The sequence below is a fragment of the Meleagris gallopavo genome, chromosome 10, assembly GCF_000146605.3.
Source record: "Meleagris gallopavo isolate NT-WF06-2002-E0010 breed Aviagen turkey brand Nicholas breeding stock chromosome 10, Turkey_5.1, whole genome shotgun sequence".
Taxonomy (NCBI): Eukaryota; Metazoa; Chordata; class Aves; order Galliformes; family Phasianidae; genus Meleagris; species Meleagris gallopavo.
The window spans coordinates 11998377-12018447 of NC_015020.2; the positions used below are offsets into that span (position 1 = coordinate 11998377).

General features: G+C 52.5%; 1 protein-coding gene across 1 annotated transcript; it reads left to right on the forward strand.

Annotated features, from left to right (window-relative positions):
* Positions 1–5396: 5396 nt before the first annotated feature.
* Positions 5397–19953, forward strand: RGSL1 (regulator of G protein signaling like 1). Its single transcript, XM_019618596.2, has 22 exons — positions 5397–5803; positions 6261–6343; positions 6583–6657; positions 7049–7178; positions 7661–7765; positions 7894–8055; positions 8208–9148; positions 9622–9684; positions 11226–11457; positions 11959–12072; positions 12458–12566; positions 12812–13005; positions 13417–13534; positions 13873–13969; positions 14282–14411; positions 15774–15945; positions 16466–16604; positions 17217–17341; positions 17479–17591; positions 19131–19226; positions 19305–19360; positions 19776–19953. Exons 1-22 carry the CDS (start codon positions 5749–5751, stop codon positions 19881–19883), a joined length of 3417 nt encoding a protein of 1138 aa, XP_019474141.1. The 5' UTR covers positions 5397–5748; the 3' UTR covers positions 19884–19953.
* Positions 19954–20071: the final 118 nt, after the last annotated feature.

Genomic DNA, 20071 nt, shown 5'->3' on the forward strand with positions numbered 1-20071 from the left:
TTTTTCCTTCCCTCTTGCCGTCCCGCCGCTCCAGCCCCCGAAAACATATCCCCCCTCTTCTCGGAAAACAGCAGTGGGAGCGAATCCAGGGCTTTCTGCGGCGTTTACATTAGCAGCTGCCTTTGCATAACTCGCAGGCATGGAAATGAGTCGCCCTGGGTAAACAGGACAAGCAGGGAAGGGGGGGAAAGGAATGGAGCCCCCTGTGCGCCTCGTGTTGGACTCTGTGTTTGAGGGCTGGTGTTGCTGTGCTGCACCCTTCCAGCACGGATTTACAGTCCAGACCCTCACTGCAGGGTACCGTGACCTGAGGGAAGAGATATTCCCCAGCCCTCATGAGGCTGGGAGCACCCGTTGACTCCCCGATGCTTTTCCACCCTGAATGCTTGCTTCCTCTCTCATCCCTATTCCTGGTCGGTCCTCCAGCCCAGACCCAAGGGGCAGTGCCAGTGCTTTTGCTCCATACACATCCATTCCCAGCTCCTAAGTGCCAGGACAAGCACACGCCTGCCTTGGGGTGACAGGAGCTACCCAACGCTGGCACCCACATGGTCACTCCTCGAGAAGCCTGACCCTCTGTGCCATCACAGCCATCCAAAGCACAACCTCTGCTCAGTTGGAGGCTGGGGACACAGTGGCCATGGAGAGCCGGATCTTCAGCCTAGAGGACTAACTGCTGGCCAAGGGCTTGTCTTGATTTATGGCCCATCTGAGAGCCAGGTCCCCACCCTCCCTGCGGGACAACCTGGCTCATTCTTTGCCACCGCATTACAGCAGCCACAAGTGCAAGTTAATCCCTCAGGGCTCACCAGGATGGAGGTGTAATTCAGGTGCTTTTCACCTCCTTGCATAGTTTAGGCAAATCAGAGCCTCAAAGCAAACTTATTACCTCCCAGCAACCTACACCTTGCTACCTTCCTCCAATATCCAAATTCTTGCACCTGTGTGTGTAAAGCAAAGATTTTGATACAGAAGGGATCAGGATCAGCACACAGAACCCTTTTGAAGGTGACAAGCAGGCACTGACACTCTCAGCTCTGGGAGGGGGATGAGGTGTCCCTGCTGCAGCCCCAAGCAGGGCAGAGCTGGGTGCCTCAATACTTTCTCACCTCGGCTGCCTCCTTCCCTGCCTGGATCTTGTTCCATTTCCCCATTTGGCACCCATGTTTTGCCCCCAGTGTCACCCCACAGCAGAACCCAAAGCCAGAGTTCAGCTGCGGTCACCCAGAGAGGCTCAGCTGAAAGCAAAGGAAGGGGTTCTGGCGCTTAGGGAGACCCAGCAGCATAACAGCCCCCACAAAGCAGGGCTGCCTCGGGAAACCTAACTCCGTGCCCTGGATTTACCTAAATGGTTTGTTTAATCGGGACACCGAAAGCTCCCGTTTCCTAGAAATGTGCTACTTGCGACTTTCTCAGAAGCGATGGCCAGCCCAGCTGCCTGCCAGCTAGCCCGGGGCACCCACGGCCAGCAGCCCCCGGCGTTGGCACGGCCCATCTCCGGCAGCACAACATGTTTACGAGGCAGCCGAGAAGCGGCGGAGGCTCCCAGCGCCCTCTCCCGGGAAGGCGGCCGGGCAGAGCGGCCCGTGCCTCCCCGCAGGGCTCCTGCCGCCTGTTTATCTCCTGCCTTCCCAACCTCCTCCCCACCGCCTGCTGGTCTTTTGAGGAAGCTCAGCCTTGTGACCCCTCCTCGCCGCAGCCAACGAGGCCGGCGGGGCGCGGGACAGGCGTGGTGCCGAGAGGTGCCACCTCCCAGCGTTGGCTTTAATTCAGCCTTCGAACCCGGGGAACACAACGTGTTGATCCGGGGCTGGGTGATGCCGAGCTCTGCTGCCTTCGGGGCAGCGGTGCAAACTCTGCACAAACCTCTCCATCAGAAGCTGGGGGATTGCGATGCTCGAGTGCAGACCTGATGTGCTAGGCACAGGTAACCATTGCCTTCCATCTGCACTAAATCCAAATGAACGATTGTGTAAGTCCATAGAACTTCCAAGATAACCCAGCCCCAGCCCTGCCATGGGCTGGCTGCCCCCCAGCTCAGGCTGCCAGGTGTCATCCATGGTCTGGGGCACCTCCAGGGATGGGGCACTCACAGCTCTGGGCAGCTCTACCAGCACTTCACCATTTCTTTTCTTAAATTATAGGCATATAAGACCAGGAATGGTCTTATTGTGCTGTGATGGATTAGATCCTAGGAAGACGCCCAGCTTCTGACACAGCTGGGAGGAAGGTGAGAAGAACATCTCTCCCTGTGCCCACCAGCCAAGGCATTCCCATTTCAGCTGTATCACTTTCAAACCAGTCTGTGAAACCGCTGCTCACTGTGTGGTGCCACACAGGGCACAACTGAAATGCAGCCAAGGGACGAGAGCTTGGTGCCTGACTATGTGCCACCTCCACCAGCACAGCCAGGTGGGACCTGCTCACACGCGGTCGCCACCGCATCACCCCCAGAGGGGCTCACGGGGCCAAATCCCTTTACCCACGGGATAGCAAACCCAAGGCCTTAGTGAGATGAGCTGCTGTTTAATTAATTAATTACCACTCTGCCCTCAAACGGTAGTCACCCAATGAGGACAGGGAGCTCAGCACGGCGCCAGGGGACTGACCTTGCGTGGGCAGCGGTGGCCAAACGGTGTCCCCAGGAACGCAGTGGGAGGCTGCCCACCTGATAAGCGAGCAAACATTGCAGGCTCCGCAGCATGCTGCCTTTGAAGGTGCTGCCAGGGTCAAGGGTGGCTGTGGGGTGGTGACCGGAGGGCTGGCAAAAGCAGAGCAAAGCCGGCGATGACCTGAGCTGCACAGAACGGCGGTGTAGGAAAGCAAATTAATAAAAACGTGTGGAGGCACATGTGAAAAAGAAAGTCCCCTCCCATGCAGCTTCCTCCCCTTCCACATCCCCCACCAGCCCACATCTTTGCTTTTGCATGGAGCAACACGCTCGGCATCGCAAGCCCAGCACCCACCTGGCTGCTCTGCAAGCAAGCAGGGACACCGCTGTGAAGCACGTGCTCTTCCTTCAAGCGTGGCTGGGGGAAGCTGGAAGATGAGAACCAGGCAGGCAGGGTGGGGGATTTGAGACCCAGAGATTGCTTGGCTCTGCTCGCTCTGTACAAGGGTGGAGAATATCCCAGGGAGTGCTCAGCGCATGCCTTTCCCTTGCAGTTGGAAATTGGTCACAGTGTACATTGGCTAATTTTTTTTTTTCCTTTGCTTGCTTTCTTCTTTTTCTTTTCTTTTCTTTTTTTTTTATTAGCACGGTTCATGCTGCTAAGCATGCTCCCTGCTAGGTCAGGGCCATGTTAACTGTGGCTGGCAGATTAATTTCAGCCTAATACACATCACAGCTTTATTAAGGAGCGTGGAAATTCTCCCGAGTGCACTCAGTGGCAGGATCAAGGCCTGACACTGCACACTGTGCAAGGTGCTGCAATGCTGCCTACATGCCTTCCATACGGCTGGATCGCATCCCCCAGCCCCAGCTGTGCTCCACTTGGACGTATGCAGGATTACGGGTGATGGATGGATGCAGGATTACTGGAGATGGAGCAAGGAAATGCAAAGCTTGCTACCGGAGCAGTATGTCCATGGCAAATCCCAAGCAAAGAAACCACAGACAGATGGCAATAGGCTCAGAAATATTTCTAATTAACATCAGGAAACACCAGAGATGTCCTCATTGAGCAAACAAGTCTTAAGCACCCAGGAGAGCGAGCATGAAAATTGCATTAGAAAAAATAGGCTAATATATTCAAGGCTAAGGCTGAATTGCTGCACCCAGGACTTTATATAATTAACTGTGAGATGCTACAGGCCCAGAAGGATCCCACCATTGCTGATGTGGTCTTCGAGGTATCCTAAACTATTCATATCAGAACAGCCTGAGGGTGCATGAGGAAAAAATCCAGTAGTATCCATGCATACTCATGTCAGGGCTTGTGAAGCCTGGGCACCGCACTGATGTGTGCCACCAAAAGCACAGCAGAGATGTGTGCAGTTCCCCTGCTTCTGGAGGGTGGGTGAATCTGGGAGGCCGTGAGCCCACGTGGGTACTGCAGGCATCCAGGTCCTGGCGACCCTGCAGCCACACGGCCTTGGACTTTGGTGTTGTGGTGGGGCAAGAACCCGAGCCCTGAGCCCCAGGCACGTCCCCTCTGCCAGCACCGTGTGTGGGGCTGCCAGGGGGTGGAGGTGGCCTCAGGTCTGCCGAGGGTGGGCTGCTCTCAGGAGCAATACTGACGCAGTTGGTGTTGCAACCTTGCCCGTATCTTTGCGCAAAGAGCGTGGCCACCCCAAATCCCTCTGCGAGCCCCCTCCTACCCTTCTAAATCTGGCAGGTCTGCTCAATCTCAGCCTACGTAAGCCCCTTTTGCAAGGCACCTTCGCAAAGGATCTCACTGCAAACTTCGCCAGGCGGGTGGGCAGCTGTGCAGCAACCAGCTGTGCTGAGCGGAGCTCCGTCCTGCCGAAACACCGCCTCACTTCGGGCAAAGGCTTTATGGAAACGGTCCCGTGCTTTTCCATGGTAACCGTGCCGATCTGTTCCAGCTTGCAGCCTTGATCCTCTCCCGGCAGGGCTGGCTCGGCCCTGCTGAGGTCAGCCTGGAGCCGTGCTGACACGAGCAGAGCTCTGAGGATCTCACTGCACGCTTGTTTGCAGACAACTGGCACTTGGAATGAGCACAGTTGCTCACGGTTCAGCCTTTCCTGCATCATTTGGGTGGACTGACTTCTGGACTGATGTGCCCCCAGCCCTGGTGTGCTCCCCAACCAGAGGAAGGGGATGGTGGCTGCTCATAGGGCTGTGCTCAACCCTATCCCAAAGCCAGCATCCCTCCCAGTGCACAAGCGTGTGCAGGGACAGCTCCGGCAATCTGCAAATAAACGCTCAGGGTGACAGAGCGTGTCGATGCCCCCACACCATTAACCTTCTCAACACATCACTGCCCTGCCGTAAAACCAGCGGTGCCTCCCTACTCATCACGCTGGGGACAGGAGCAGCAAGGAGCCATCTCTGCGCTGGGGACAGTGTCGCATTGCTGGTTTGACAGCGCCATCTGGTGAGGTGACCTCGCTGCTGGGGACCTGTCCCAGAGAGATGGCCCGACCCGCTTCTCTTTCCCGAGGGCACCAGGATTCCACGGGCTGGTCCCCGCAAAAGCAAGCTCAGACCTACTGCAGGCAACCTGGGCTGGGGCACCGGTGGCCTCAACACGGCTAAGACCAGCCTTTCTCTGCTCTCCTGCTCAGTTAACCCGTCAGGGTTTCCCCTCTACCACCTGCTCCACAACCCAGGCTGCATTTGATTTGGCATTTCTTTCCTCCTCTTCCCAGGAGGTCTCCAAAGGTGGGAGTCAGTCCCAACTGGGAGCCAAGGGTTGCTCTGTTGAGGTGAACCGTAGCAGAATCTCCCACGAGACATCAGTTGCCACCTGCACGAGTGTCCTGATGCCAACCATGGCACCAAGGTGCTACCAACAGCCTGGTTTGAAGGCAAGAAGCTGACCCGAATGGGGAGATGGGAAGGTCTTCATTTCAGGAAAGCATGGAGAGCACTGCAGTCCCCAAGAGCCCTCCATGTCCCTGCTGATCAGGGCTGGGACAAGTGTGTCACAAGCAGCACGGTGATCTAGAACACATCCTCAGGACACAGCAACACGATGGCCACCAGTGAGTGAACTTTGCCTGAGCAAAGCACACTCTGAAGAAGAAAAGCAGCATTAGGCTTTATAAACCTGGGTCCTCCCTATGGCACAGCCATGCGTTGGTGCTAGTGGGCATTTCCAACATCCAACATCAGCAGGTGCTGCCAGTCCACTCCAGGTCTTTCAGAACCAAGTACAAATTCAAGGGACAGATTTTGGGTTACAACCAACACCGACACACTGCCTTCAGGTCCTGGGTGGTTGGAGTGGATGTCTGCAGTCACTGCTGCTCTACCCAAAGACACAACCTGCCTGATGATGCCTGATAATTCAAAGGAAATGCTGTAGCATTTGTACTCAACCTCCACTAACCCTTGGTATTTAGAAAGTGGCCATTCAAACTTCCCAAGTCCTACGTGCAACTGAACTACATGCTTTCCAAACACCCTGTGTCATGAGCACATAGCACATAGGTGCAGTAGGACCTCAGCGCACCAAACCCCAACTGAGATCACATTTTTCTGAGCTCTGTTCTGTCCTGACTGCCACTTCTCTTTCATTCCATCTTTCAACAACACAAAGCCCAGGTAACTTTTTCTCTTTTCCCCCCTGCAGCAACCATAGCCTCCACGGACATAGAGCTGCTGCTGAGAGATGAAGTTTTTGTTGACTTCTTCAACACATTTCTGAGCCTTCCTGTAAGTCTGCTCCTCACCACAAAGCCTAGGATCTTTTGGGTTCCACATCAGAGAAAAACTTGGGACTATATTGTACTTGGGCTGTCAGGGCAGGGAAAGCTGAGGACCTCAGCATGGAGGAGGTAGTGAGGTCTGACAGAAGATGGTGCCTTCTCTGTATTGAGAACTAGGACAGCCAGGCTCTGGGCTCCCCCACCACCTTCCATCACATCAAGATCTCCCCATTCCTTTCAATGCAGGTTTTTGGCCAGACACCCATTTACAGCAGCAGCACGGGGCAATGGGACCTCTGGCCAGAGCTACCGAGCCACCTGGTGAGAAAACATCCCTTGTGAGGACAAAGAAAGGGGAGGAAGGGCACCGGGCAGGGACGGAGTCGGTTCCTCATTTCTGAGGCTGCTCTCTCCTCCATGTTCATGCAGCCAGGGGTGTGATTTCAAACCGAGGTTTCATTTTGCCTTTAAGCCCTGGGTGGAGCAGAAACCACGGGAAATTGGGGCTCTGGGAAAGGAGGCAAGTGGGGAGGAGAGACAGCAGGGACACAGGCAGCACGAGCATCCCCCCTTCTTCCTGCACACGGGGATGGCTCACGCCATTCTCCAGCAACCCCCCTAGAATGGGCCCATTACTCACCCTAATCCCCATGCAAGAGCCGGCTCCTTGCTCACTACCTCATCCTCTGCTTGGGCGTGGGGTGCAATGCAGGATCCCAGTCCTCCAGCTCTGTTGGCCTGGCTGGGAAAACACCGGCTGCCTCACTTCTGCAAATCCAGCCTGTGCCTCCTCCTCGTCCTCTGCCAGAAGCTCCTGGGTTTCATTCGCTCGGAGGAAGCAGGTGAGTCACTGCTGCACTAGCAGGGCTTCCTCTTGCCTGGTGCCTGCTGAGCATAGCACTGGGTTAAAAAGGCATTGCACACTCTGGTTTGGGGCTCTTGCTCTGCCCTGTGCATCCTATGCTGGAAAACTCATAACATCATAAAATCATCCAGGCTGAAAAATACTTTGAAGATAATCAAGTCCAACCATCAACCTGACCTAAGGATCACTAACCCATGTACCATTAATATACCCTGCAGACGCACAAAACACACCATTACCTTACACCCTGGTCTGTCTCAAGGGCAGCAAGTCTGGACTGTGCTGATTGCCTCCATACAATCAGCTTCATTCCAGCCTGTTGTTTTGCCCATCTCTGAATCAGCGCAAGGGTTGGCTGCTGGAAAGAGAGTTCTAGAAGCTGGGATACAGATCTTTATTTTGGAAAAATAAGGCATTTATCAAGTGCCCTGTTACCGTGATCTGCTCTCTCTCCAACAGCAAGATTGCTGAACTGGCAGAGCGCGGACCAGTGGCTGCTGGAGAAATGCATCAGTGGTTGCCAGGGCATGTGGCGCTTCCGAGCCTTCACCCAAGGAATGGCAGGTGGGCATGGTGTGCTCTGCAGCCCCTTCACATCTTCACAGCTTTTACTTTCAATCACAGGCTGCTTTGCTCCCCAGCAAAGCTTTTAATACCACCTCCATGACATCATTCTCTTGTCTGATCCAAAGGGGAAGAACTGACAGACTTCTGGCTCACCACCGAGAGGCTGCTGGGGCTTGATGAGTCAGATGCAACGCAGAAGGACCTCTATCTGTCCTTGATCCAAAGGCTGAAGGTCACCCACCTGCGTGAAGGCTCCAGCGTCCTTACCCTCTGCAGCACCACTGCCCGTAAGTGGGATGGGAGCTGATGGCCTGTTCCTGGCTGCTCCCAGGAACGGATGGGATGCCAGCAGCACCTTTGCTTGGCTGGGGATCCCTCGTGGCAGCATCAGGTCTGGTTGGAGCCATCTTCACATCATCACTCCCTGTATCTATTTCAGGCTCATCGCGGACAGAAACACGTGTTGGGTCTGTAGGCACCAGGAGGGAGATCCTGAGCAAAATGCAGCAACAGGCCCTGTTTATCCTTCAGAGTTACTGGCTCCCTAAATTCTTCATCCAGTGCAGGATGAGCATGGAGGAGGAAAAATCCTTCTGGCCTCTGCTGCAGGAATATCAGGAGCGGTTGGCACAGGGCCACTTGCAGGAGCCCTCGGGCATTTCAGATGGCCTTTCCCCAATGAGAATTAATAGGAGCCAGGATTCACCAGAGCCCTACTGCAGCAGGAAAGCCAAAGAAAAGATCTGGGCCCTTCTCAAGGAGGGAAGACACCCCCAAGAAACGAAGATGCAACCAGAAAGGCAGACGGAGCCAGCTGGGAGCACGAAGAGATTGCACCAGGGTAAAGGTAGTTTGGGACGGATTCGTCAGCAGCCAGAGCGTACTGCAAATACTGCCATTGGAAGCCGAGGAGGAGCAAAAAGACCTAGGCCTAAAGAAAAACAGGTCCTCCACCTGGAAAATCTCTGTGAAGAGAAGGTCCTCTCCAGCCTACGTTCCTCTACGCCCCTGGCCAAGGTGCCGTCCCCCAAAAGGCCAACCAAGACCTTACATTACCTCCCCTGGGCCTTCAGTGCTGACAGCTACGCAGGACGGCCCTTCAGGACCTTCTTGCTCTGCCAGGGCCGCACTGCTGAGGCTCGTCTCCTGGACCTATGGCACGACCTGGAGGAATTCCTGCCTGTGGTGCTGGACCACAGCAGAGAAAACAGCTTCTCTCTGCGCCATTTCCTCACGGAGAGGATCTGTGAGTCCTATCTGGTGGAAAACACCATCCAGCAGCTTCCCATGGAGACGAGGATCCTCCAGGGCCTGCAGGACCATCTGGTTTCTGCAGAATTCACCCCCTGGATATTCAAGACTCAAAAAGAGATTTGTAAGGTAGAGATTAGCAGTGGTCAGACTGTGGGATACAGTTGTGCCTACACACCCCAGCCTGGTACAAGGGCATGTTTAACAGAGAGATATTTGGAAGATGAAGGTGAATAGAGAACAGGGAGGGCAAAACTTATGGTCACAAGTCAGCTTGGACTGGAATCAGTGACCTAGATGCAGCAGACTGGCAGAGAGAAGCATCCCCATGGGTCTGCTGGGCTGAGGAGCAGAGATGAGCAGCCACCAAGCAGCTGGTGGCCTCAGCTGTCAGATGTGCTCACAGGATGGCAGCCATCCTTTCACATCTGAGTCACTGCTTCCAGCACAACATGACTGAAGCACATCGTGTACAGCCAACAGCAAAGCTGCCCTTGGGTGCCTCAACACTGTCACTGCGACCTTGGGGTACAGTAAGGGTGCTGGCTGCTGATGGGACACATGAGAACAGCTGAGGACACCCTACCTTTTCTCCTCTTCAGGTCCTCTGCACCTACTATGAGAAATTTCTGGCTCATGATGACAAGACGTTCCTCCAGTTCATGGTAAAGGGGATGCATAGAGGTTGTGGGCATCTTCAAGGGGTTTGCAGGTGGCAGAGTGGATGGAAGAAGGGGGGAAGAGGGAGGAAGGGAAGTTCAGCGCTAGCTGCAGTGATCCAGCATCCCACAGGTCAGCCCCTGGGCCATTACCCATCCCAGAAATGGAGAGATCTAAATGCAGAGAAGGTGCATGCAAAGCCAGCAGCAGGCAGCATGCTGAACAAACCACTTCTGGGAATTAATTCTCCCCCTTTTTCCCTGCCTGGACCAAATACTGCTTTTAATCTGACTCATGGGCAGCTACACATGCATACATCCTTGTCCCAGCACAAACTTACGGCCAGCATGCTGGGGGAGGAGGACATGCAGCGTTTTGGCCTCTGATTCAACTGCACTCAAGTTTTCCAAGTGTTTTTTTTTTTCCTTTCTTTTTCTCCACTGTGTAAAGCAGTGATTTAAGTAAGAATTACACAAGCAAACCATCCTTCCGGCAGCAGATATCCCACTAATGCATCATACTTCTTGGTGCCTTGAATGTTACCCTAACTCCAGGAAGCCTCCTCGCAAACAGAAACCTCAGAACATCCTGCATGTTTGGGTCCCTTGCACAACCCACACAGGAATTTTTGCTCACTGCAGCTCATGTCTTCAGGCTGATCATTAGGATTTTCCCAGAATAGCAATGTAAAAAATCAGCAGCTGGTCCCAGAAATGGTTAGGAGAGGCTGGCAAGGGCAGTGCCCCAAAGCCCCAGCATTGCAGCCCCTGAGAGCTGAGCTCTTATGGAGCAGTCAGTTGGCAGCTGTCAGCTCCTGGCTCTGCTCATTAAATGCTTTTGGTTGTAAGTTAATTAGCTGCCCATGTTTCTAAGCATCCCCTGTCAAGGAAATTACCACTCAGAGCAAATGCCTGGTCTGGGAGTGCAATTAGCACTTGGGCAGGTGTCGGGGCCATGCTCTCTGCAGGCACCATCCCTTAAGCCAAACTCATTGGGGGCTCTCCCTGCACCAATGTCAGAGGAGCTGCTTGGAGCTTAGCAGGGCTATTTTTGGTGCTTGCTCTCAGCAGCACGCAGCTCAGTTAGCAGACAGCCTCTCTGTCCCTGCTCGCTGGTGGTGAACGGCCAAAACCTGCACGAGGGTCTCAGTGGGGACAGTGGGTGGCACTCCTGGGACATCAGCCAGAGCCTGTACCAGGGACAGCAGAAAAGAAAATGTGAGCTCACCTGTCTGTCCATAACACCCTCGTGGCTGTTTTCAGTCCTTCTGGTTGGATGGTGACCTCTTCAGGAAGGCAGCTGCCCTTGGCTGATAAGCCACTGTTTGGATGCAGCTGCAGTCAGATGTGAGCCAGCTTTAGGAAAAGTATGGACAGGTCCAAGTCTTACGCTGAGCTCTGTGCTCAGGTTTCTTCCAGAGGTTTAATTTGGATAGATTTGTAACTGCAAAAATGTGCAGCTAGCCTGCTGGGTGCATTGCAGAAGCAGTTCTCGAATGGGGTGTAATAGGATGCTCTGTGCCATCACCCTCTGCTCTTCTTGTCAGTCTTCACAGAGCGATGTCCCAGTGCCCAAGGTACAAGGACATGGTCTTGGGAAAGACAAATATTTCCTTCTGTCTGAGCGGATAAATGAGTCCTTGAAGCTGAGCCAGGCCTTGCATGACACAAGGAACTTGGAAGGCTTCTCCCCTGAGCACTGGCGATCCTTTGGCACTCAAGACCTTCAGAAAAGGGGCATGCTCCAGGCAGAGGTGGAACCTCTTGTGAGCAAAACTGGTAAGAGAAGGCTCTGAATTTCTGCTGGTATTCAGGTTGGCTCAGGCTGATGCAGCATATTTTGTATGTCTGTAGTGACCAAGCCACCAACATGCAGGTTTTGGCTTAGCAGTATCTTGTTTTATTGCTGACAGTGTCACTGGGTGGGTTGGGACAGGATATATGCAAGCCACAAAGCCATAATCCAAGTTTTAGCAGTGAGCTTTAGGTCAAATTTGCCCTTCTCAGTACTAGAGGCACCAAATTACTTGTCCCTGCACTGGCTTGGGTCACTAGGCTGTAGCAAAGAGATTGAAATGCAAAGGCAGAGATGGTCATTGTCATCCCACTGCCGCACCTTGACCTCTGGGGGAGCTTGGGGTCCTGAGAAATGTAGCATCATGGGTGGATCACGGGAAGAGAACAGAGAAGGGAAAGGAAAGGCAAAGAGTGATAAAGGCAGCACTCAGTAAGGACAGTCAGAGCCTGCAGGAGATGGATCTGTTCCTTCTTCTCTATCAGATGCGGACTCCCAGAAGATGACATCAAAAGAGTTGGCTGTTCAGAAAGAATCACTGTCTGTGGATAGCTGCAGCAAGGATAAGGAGGTTTTGTCTCCCAAAAGCCCACCACTTGGTGAGTCCAACCCGAGCAGACTAGAAGCAGGGCAGGCTTCCAGCCAGCACTTCCCAGGACAAGCAGGGGGAAGCATCATCAGAGAAACATCTCCAGAAGGAGAGATAGGTGCATCCACCCCTGGAAGACACATGTTTAGGGGTGTTAATCCAGCCAGCATGGGTGGGAGCTGGAGGTTTCCTCTGAAGCAGATGCTGAGGAGGTGAAGCCATGCAGAGTTGAAAGGCAGTATCCAGCGTCCCCTGAGCTAGGCTTATCCTGTTGAAGTCAGCAGGGCAGTTCTGGAGGCAGCTGAGGCTTCTTTGGGGTCCTCTGACCTGAGAACAGCTGTGACAGGCTGTAATTGTCACCCAAGGGAGTGGCCAGCTCCATTCTGTCCCCACAGCTGCTGAGCCTGAGAAGAAAAAGAAGTGGGCTGCTCCTAGGAGAAAAACCAAACCAAGTGCCAAGAAGGACACCACTGTTGCAGTAGAGAAGCCAACGAGAAGACCCAGGTCTGGCACCTTGCAGCACAAAGCTTTGCTGTCTTTTGCTACTTTCAGGAAACAGAATTTTCCCACTGATTTCCTTCAGTGTCACTCCTTGCTTTGTCATGGAGATGCCATGTGAATGTCCATGTGGAGTCCCAGCTCCTGGGGATACTCCAGACAAGACTCCTGACAACCCCACATCAAGATATAAATTGCAAATCCCTGCCTGCTCTCAGCTCTGGTTGTCTCTTGGTGTCTCCTCCCTGCAGGCACTTTGTGAAGGTTCTGCACAGCCCTGCCCACCTGCAGTGCTTCAAGCAGTTCCTCGAGGAGCGCAGTGCAGCTGAACCACTGCACTTCTGGATGGCCGTGGAGAAATTAGCTGCAGAGACCAACACCAAGACAAAGAACCTCCTCGTTAACAGCATTGTCAGAAATTATTTCCATGGTGAAATCCCAGCTGGTAGGCATCCTCCTGCCCTGTACTTTACACAAGCTGTGACAAAGGCTTCTTTTCCTTGATGTGGGTGAAGATTTTAGATCCTCTTGCAGGGACCTGCCAGTTCTCCTTTTCTTGCCCAGTGTTTGCTGAGGTCTTCCACTGCCACTTGAATTTCTAGGAAGTGGTCAACTTCTTTGGCAGGACCTCTTCACCAAGACCTCTGATGTTCTTGGAGTCAGAATTTCACTCCCAAAGCATGCAATTAGCACAGTAGAGAAAAGAAAAGAGGTGAGACTATCAAATTCAGCGTACAGCTGATGGGGTAGGCAGGCGGAGGTGGGACAGGATGCCACTTGGTGATGTGAGGGTAGGAAGAGTTGTCATGGTGGCTGAGGCTGCTAATGGCAGGCAGCGACTGCGTGTCTCTTCCAGAGGAACAGCTGGAGTGCAGCTCTTCTATCATCAAGGAAATAAGTGAGGCTGAAACAGTCACTCCCTTCATGTTGATGACAGCACAGATCTTCGTCCAAAAAGCAATGGAAAAACGATGGTGAGGACTTAGCTTAGATGGGATCCTAGGTTCAAGCACAAGCACCCTTTCCTTGGTGACAGACAACAACTGCTACAAATGTATTACTCTATGAATCATCTATCAATGCATCAACATCCCAGCTAGACCCTCACCCCAGCCCTGTATCTGCTGATGTCTCTAACCATGCAAGGGGAGGGCTCTAGTTCCCATCCCTTTCTCCATCCTCCTCCAGAAATAGGAGTCCTACGAGACCCCAACCACAGGACTACCCCTCTCAGCTGCTCTCCATCCTACCCACCCAACCCCTGCTCACACATCTGGCTGTCCCTGATGCTCTCTGACCTCCCATCCGGCAGGTTTAAAGAATACCAGGACCTCTTTCCCCCAAGTGACATACGCAAGTCCAACCTTTGTTTGCGGCACGGGATGGGGAACTTCAAGACAGACAACCTGGTAAGGAAAGACCTTCTGCTGGCCTGCTGTGGGTGTTGTCTAGGAAAGAGGAGATGCTGTGTGTTAAGCAGTGCTCAGAGAAATGGGGTGAGGGAGGTTAGAACTGGAGGATCCCCAAAAGCAGAGTTTAAGTTTTGTTCTCACAGGCTCTGGAGTCCAGATTTAGATAGTGGCAAGTGGCCAAGCAATTCACACTATCACCTGTGGCCTCCAGGGGAATACAGAAACACCAGAAATGATGGTTGGGTCATTCCCAGCCCTGGCTCCCCATAGCTGTACCACCAGCTGACATGCACTGTCCTGTCTCTGCAGCGGTGGGCATGGTTTGCCGTTCAGAACATTGTCAGGAGCATCTGCAAGTTCCATCGGGAGATGAACAACAACAAGTGCCGTGTGGAGTTTGAGGACTTTCTCCGGAAGGAACTAGAAAATGAGGAGGAAAGTATGGCTAGATTCCTGAACAACTCTCTTCCCTCCCCCAGGCAATCCTAGGTTTGGGAGAGGTAAATGGAGGAAACTTGTGAGGCTCCTCTCCCATCTTCATATGTTCAGTAGTCTTGGCTGGAGGTGCAGTTCTTCCTTCCTGCTGGCAAAGAAGGTGTTTCAGGATGCCAAATATTGCCTGCAGAAATCAGCACCAAGTGAGCAGAGGGTGGGAAGGAGAGCAGAGATAAGGCACAAAATGGGCTTGTGTCTTCTAGATAAATAGTTCTGGAGGTGAACAGTCAGGCTGGCCCTTAGCCACTAAACCTAGTGCTTCCAGACCCTGCACACTGGCACAGAGAAGCCACAGGGATATCAGCACCTCAGTGATGGGGTCAGGAGATGAGGTGCAGAAGCAACGTGGACATATATGTACACACACTCACACAATATCTGGTTTTCTGACACCAGTGTCCCTCCTTTCTCTGCTAAGTGCGTGCAGTGATGCTGGTGCAAGTCTCTCAAGCAACATAAATGCAACAATTTGCACACCTTCCACAAAAAAAGAATCACAACAGGAGGCAATAGATGAAGCTAAGGTGAGACAAGGCAAAAATAAATAGAATGAGATGCAACAGGGAGCCTACCTACGAGGTGCTGAGCCAGAGGATGCAGAGCAGATTTGGTTCAAAAGGACACTGGAAAAGCTGGTAGAGAAGAAATCCATTAGAATTAGTGGATGTGCAGAAAGCCCACCTAGAGAAAGACGTACCTGGAAACAAAAATATTTGGAATTTGGAGAATGTTTTATATGGGAATAGTAACATATTTTACACTTCTTCTCCTTAATTATCCACTTACGGCCTCTGTCAGAAATGGTGATGGCTAGGCAGACAAGCAGACTTTTGATCTAACGTGCTATGGCCAGCTCCTAAGCAAACAAGGAATACAAGCACTCACTCTATGGGTGCAAAGGGGAGGATGGACAGAGGTTACTGAGCTAAGGGAATGACACACTGGATGGATCTGAACCTCTGAACTCCCTGGGGGCCCTATAAGCTGTAGTCTACCAAGGTACCCATCCCTGCCCCATCGCTGGGGGTGCTCAATACCAGGTTGGATGGAGCCCTGGGCAACATGGTCAAGTATCAGATCAGAGGGTTGGTGGCACGGGGGTTGGAACTTCATGATATTTTGGGTCCCTTCCAACCCAAGCCATTCTATGATTCTAATGTAGAAAAATCCCAACAAATCCCCTGTAAGCAGGAAAGAGAAGCACAAGGGAGGTGAAAGAGTGGGATATAGCTCAGCATCAGATGCTCAGTTACCCCTGAACCAATGCTATAAGAAGCAGGATACAACACCTCTTACCCTCTCACAGACCTGCCCGTCACCTCGATGCAGAGCAACAGCACCTTGCATTCCCATGCATCCTCTGCCAGGTCCCCATGGGACAAGGACGTGGTGCTGGTGAAACGACAGATGTTTAACAACCAGGTCATCACTGTCAACTTCCTCATTGACGACCTCCACTTTTACCTGGAGATCAACAAGTAAGCTCCACCAGTGCTCAGGTGCCTCCAAGTCTCCTTTTCTCAGGCCCAAATCCATTCTGGGAGCAGCCTGCACCCCTCGGTAAGGGATAAAACCTGGTGCATGGGTTCCTTTGCACATACTGAGGGCTTTGCTGCCATCCTAAAACTACCCTCAGCAAGGCTGCTGGACACCACACTGCAGTGTGAGACTCAACCGAAGTCTCATTCTATAGCTGCTTGCATCTAATCTGCATGGGGCTACCTGCCCCTGGAGAGCCCCCAGACCTTCATTTTGGTAAACATTGAGCTAAACAAGACGACTGCCCAGAGAGGTGGTGGTTCTCCATCCCTGCAGACAGCCAAGGTCTGGGGCTCTGAGCACCTGATGGAGCTGTAAGGGACTCTGTTCATTGCAGGGCAGTTGGATCAGATGGCCTTTAAGGATTCCTTCCAGCTCAAGCATTTGTGATTCCATTCCTGCCTAGCCTACCAATCAGAGCACTTGTCTCAGAGGAACACCTAACACATGTTTTTGCAGGTTTTCCAAGCTGGCTGATTCAGCTGAAGCCTTGGCAGCCCGCAACATATGCATCAAAAATGAAGTTGACTTTCTCAAAAGGAAAGCTGCCATCATCAGCAAGCTCTACCTGAGCTCTGATATTCCCCCCAGACTGCGGGTGAGATACTGGGTCCCACCCAGGAAGCCTGTAGACTGTTCATTGCTCAAGACCATGGCAGTTGTGAGCAGATATAGGGAGAAAGAGACCAGATAGGGTGGTGGATCTGCTCCATGAATGCTCTGAAGCTTCAGAATGCACTCTGGAGCTTGGGAACCATCCCTGGGCTCCGTGGGAACTGATCTATCACCAGGCCCACGCTAGCACTTCATCTGTAGCCACTAAGAACAAGCATACGGGCATGGAGATGGTGAAATCCCCTACCTGCAGGAAGGATGATAGAGCTGAAGCACCAGGATATGTGCTGCAATCTGCCAAATCAGTCTTTTCGGTCTCTAGAAGTCAATGTCATCACTGTGCCCTCCCCACACACCTACCTCTTCCCCTACAGTAGCAGGGGTTCTGTTTATCTCCTGTTTGGAAAGCATTTTTCCACAGAAATCCAGGAGGAATCCAGTCCTTATGTCCAGGACAGTCAGCCAGGACAGAAATATTGTAAGCTCATAGGCGCAGCTTGAAATGCACAGTGGGGTTAGGGAGAGAGACGAGCCTCTAGGGCCCACCAGGCTGCTACAAACTGCTTTCTTTAAACAAGCTCCTTTCCGCGCTCAGGTGAACATCTCTGAAGACGAGAGAGATTTAATTTGGAGTTTGTCTTCCAAGGGGCTACTGAACCGCCTCCTCTACCACAGAGCCAAGGTGGCCATTTTCCCCATCCTGATACACTTCTGGAAGAGGTATGAAGCCTTTCTCTCTGGGTGCCAGCCTCTGCTTCCAGCCTCTGGCACGATGGAAATGAAGACATGACGCTGCTCAGGATCTCAGCTGCAGATATCTGCTCGGAGGTTTGTTGTCATTGGTGTTCCTCATGCAGGTTCTGCAACTGGAAGGTGATGAAGAGCTTCCGAGTCTACTCAATGGAAAAGGAACCAACCTCGCTGACCAGTGTAAAAGCCTGTTCTGAGTCATCTGAGATCTACAGCCCAAGTAAGATGAGCTCCTGTTCCCCATTCCACATTTATCCTCTCATTCTTCCAGCACAGAAGCCTGCAGACCTGGGTTTTTGGTGTCCCACAGTGTTTATGGACCCCCAAGTCCCCAGATCTTCAGTGATGGTTCCCCAAGGAAGACCCAAACCCCTCCCATGCAACGCACATGGCATGTTCCACTAATACACACAGCTTCAGCTACATGGGGCTGGAAAACGCAATGTCTTTAAAGCCCTTCCTTCCTCTCAAGTTCAGCCAAAATTACCCAGGGAGGTTTTAAGAAATTTCTTTAGGGAACAGGGAAGTGGGTGCAGAAAGTTCATGAGGACAGAGCTGTTGCATAAGCCCTGTTTGCTTTGAAAAAAAAAAAAAAAAAAGAAGAACAAAAAAACCCAAAACTTAAAAATACATGACCTGAAAGAGCTGTTAAAGCCAGCTTACAAGTCAGCTGGGAGTAGAAGGAGAAGAGACTGCTCAGAAACATGCAGGCAAGCAGCAGGCTTAGTGGCACTGCAGAGAAGATGCTTTGAGAATGTCTGGAATGGAGAAAAGGTTTCATGAGAGTTGAGGGAGCACTCACTAGGACATCTCAAACTCAAAGAGGGCAGATTTAAGTTAGATACAAGGAAAAATCTTTTGCAGTGAGGGTGGTGAGACACTGAAAGAGGTTACCTGGTGATGGGGCTGGTGCCCCATCCCTGGAGACTGTCAAGGTGAGGCTGGATCAGGCCCTGGGCAACCCGATGGAGCTGTGGTGTCCCTGTTCACTGCAGGGGAGTTGGACAGCATGGCTTTTAAAGGTCCCTTCCAACTCTAAGGAGTCTATGATCTCTAGGGAAAAGATCTTTTTCCCCTCATCCTCTTACTTAGTTCCAATATACTAAACAATGCTAAACTGTGGGGAAAAAAAAAAAAAAGAAAAAAAAGAGAAACCCACAAAGAAAGTGCTGCTATGCGCTGTCACTCTGCCTGACAACCCGGCTCCTCGACTGAATATTCATTTAGAAATTGCCTAATTGATTTTTTGATTAAAGGGGAAGCCAAAATAGGCACGTCCTAATCTTGCTTTGACGGCCGGGTGGGTGTCTTGCAGCACAGCGTTCCGCTCCCGTTAATTCATCACTGTCAGGCTGCGAGGCTCAGCTCGGCACGGCTGGGAGATGCAGGGAGGGGGTGAAACAGGCAGGAGGAGTCGGAGCTGCGGGCTCAGCAGCCGGGCTGTGATTGCGGCCATCTCGCAGGCTGTCACCAGGCGTCACTGTGGCACTGCCGAGCCTCGCTCCGCGGAGCTCAGCGCCGTGATGCTCACGGGGGTTCGCGTCCGCAGCTCTCCGAATGCCGCCACCTTGCGAGGCAGAGCAGGGCGTGCCACCTCCTCCCTGCAAACGAGGAGGTGCGCAGAACTCGTATCTTTGTGCAAGCAAGCATTCAATGTCATCGCTTCCCCTCCATCTCCCATGCTCTGTAGGAGCCGAAGGGGTCAACACGTCCTGCTGTTCCCTCCTCACTTATTGCTCCCTCTTTTCTCCCGCACCAGGCAATCACGTCGTCATTCTGTTCTCGCTCCTGCGAGGTATCCAGGTCCTGCTGCCCCGGTCTCATAAGAAGCAGCAATTAGAGGAGGAGCACGAGGGTGAGCAAAAGGTTGCCGGGATGGGAGCGTAGATTTAGGGCTCCTGACACACTGTGATGGGATCTGTGCTTTCCACAGGGTCAGAAAGTGCTGAGATGTCATCCAGCAGGTCCACCTCTGAGCCTTCAGAGCAGGTAGGTGGTTGCAAGGCAGCCATGTCCTCAGGCTCTACCAGCACAGGCAGCTGGAGCAGGGGGACAGCCAGCTGGGAGCAGCTATCTCCTCCAGCTGTGGGAGTGCTGGGTAGCTGTGCAGGATGCTGCTCACCCCCCAGCCTCCAGGATGGAGTAACACAGACACAAGCCATCTCCTTTTGCTGCCCTTCCTGACTTTATATCACAGGTACTGGCCTATCCACATCACTGAAGTGACTGATGCTACCTCTGGGTGGGATGTTTCAGACCCCAGCTCTCTGCAGTCTTTCCCAGTAACACACTCAGAAGACCTGCAGTGGCTGCACTTCTCCCTGCTCTAAACACATCCCATTTGTACTTTTCACCCATGCATCCACCATCAGCCACTGACGCAGTGCTTCTCCCCTCCCCACAGGATGAGGAGGAGGAGGAGGAGGAGGAAGAAGAAGAAGAAACGGAAGAAGAGACAGAAGAAGAGATATCCCAGCACAACAGTCATGGGGACTTGCTCCAAGGAAGTTGAGCAGCCAGGACATGCTGCATTGGCTGTGCTTAATTTGCCACAAGGCTGAAAAATAAAGCAACTCACAGCATCCTCCAGCCTCATGCTAGCACAGCACCTTGCAGGGACATGCCACTCAGGTCTATCTACCCAATGAAATACCCATTTTCCAATCAGACTCAGCTCATGCTGAATTTGGGCCTTTTTTT

Bases quoted from the DNA above. Each gene is read 5' to 3' on its own strand.
- RGSL1 (XM_019618596.2), top strand. From the start codon at position 5,749: ATGGCACAGCCATGCGTTGGTGCTAGTGGGCATTTCCAACATCCAACA. The intron at 6,344-6,582 runs GTAAGTCTGCTC...CTTTCAATGCAG, and splicing joins ACACATTTCTGAGCCTTCCT to GTTTTTGGCCAGACACCCAT. The intron at 13,970-14,281 runs GTAAGGAAAGAC...CTGTCTCTGCAG, and splicing joins ACTTCAAGACAGACAACCTG to CGGTGGGCATGGTTTGCCGT.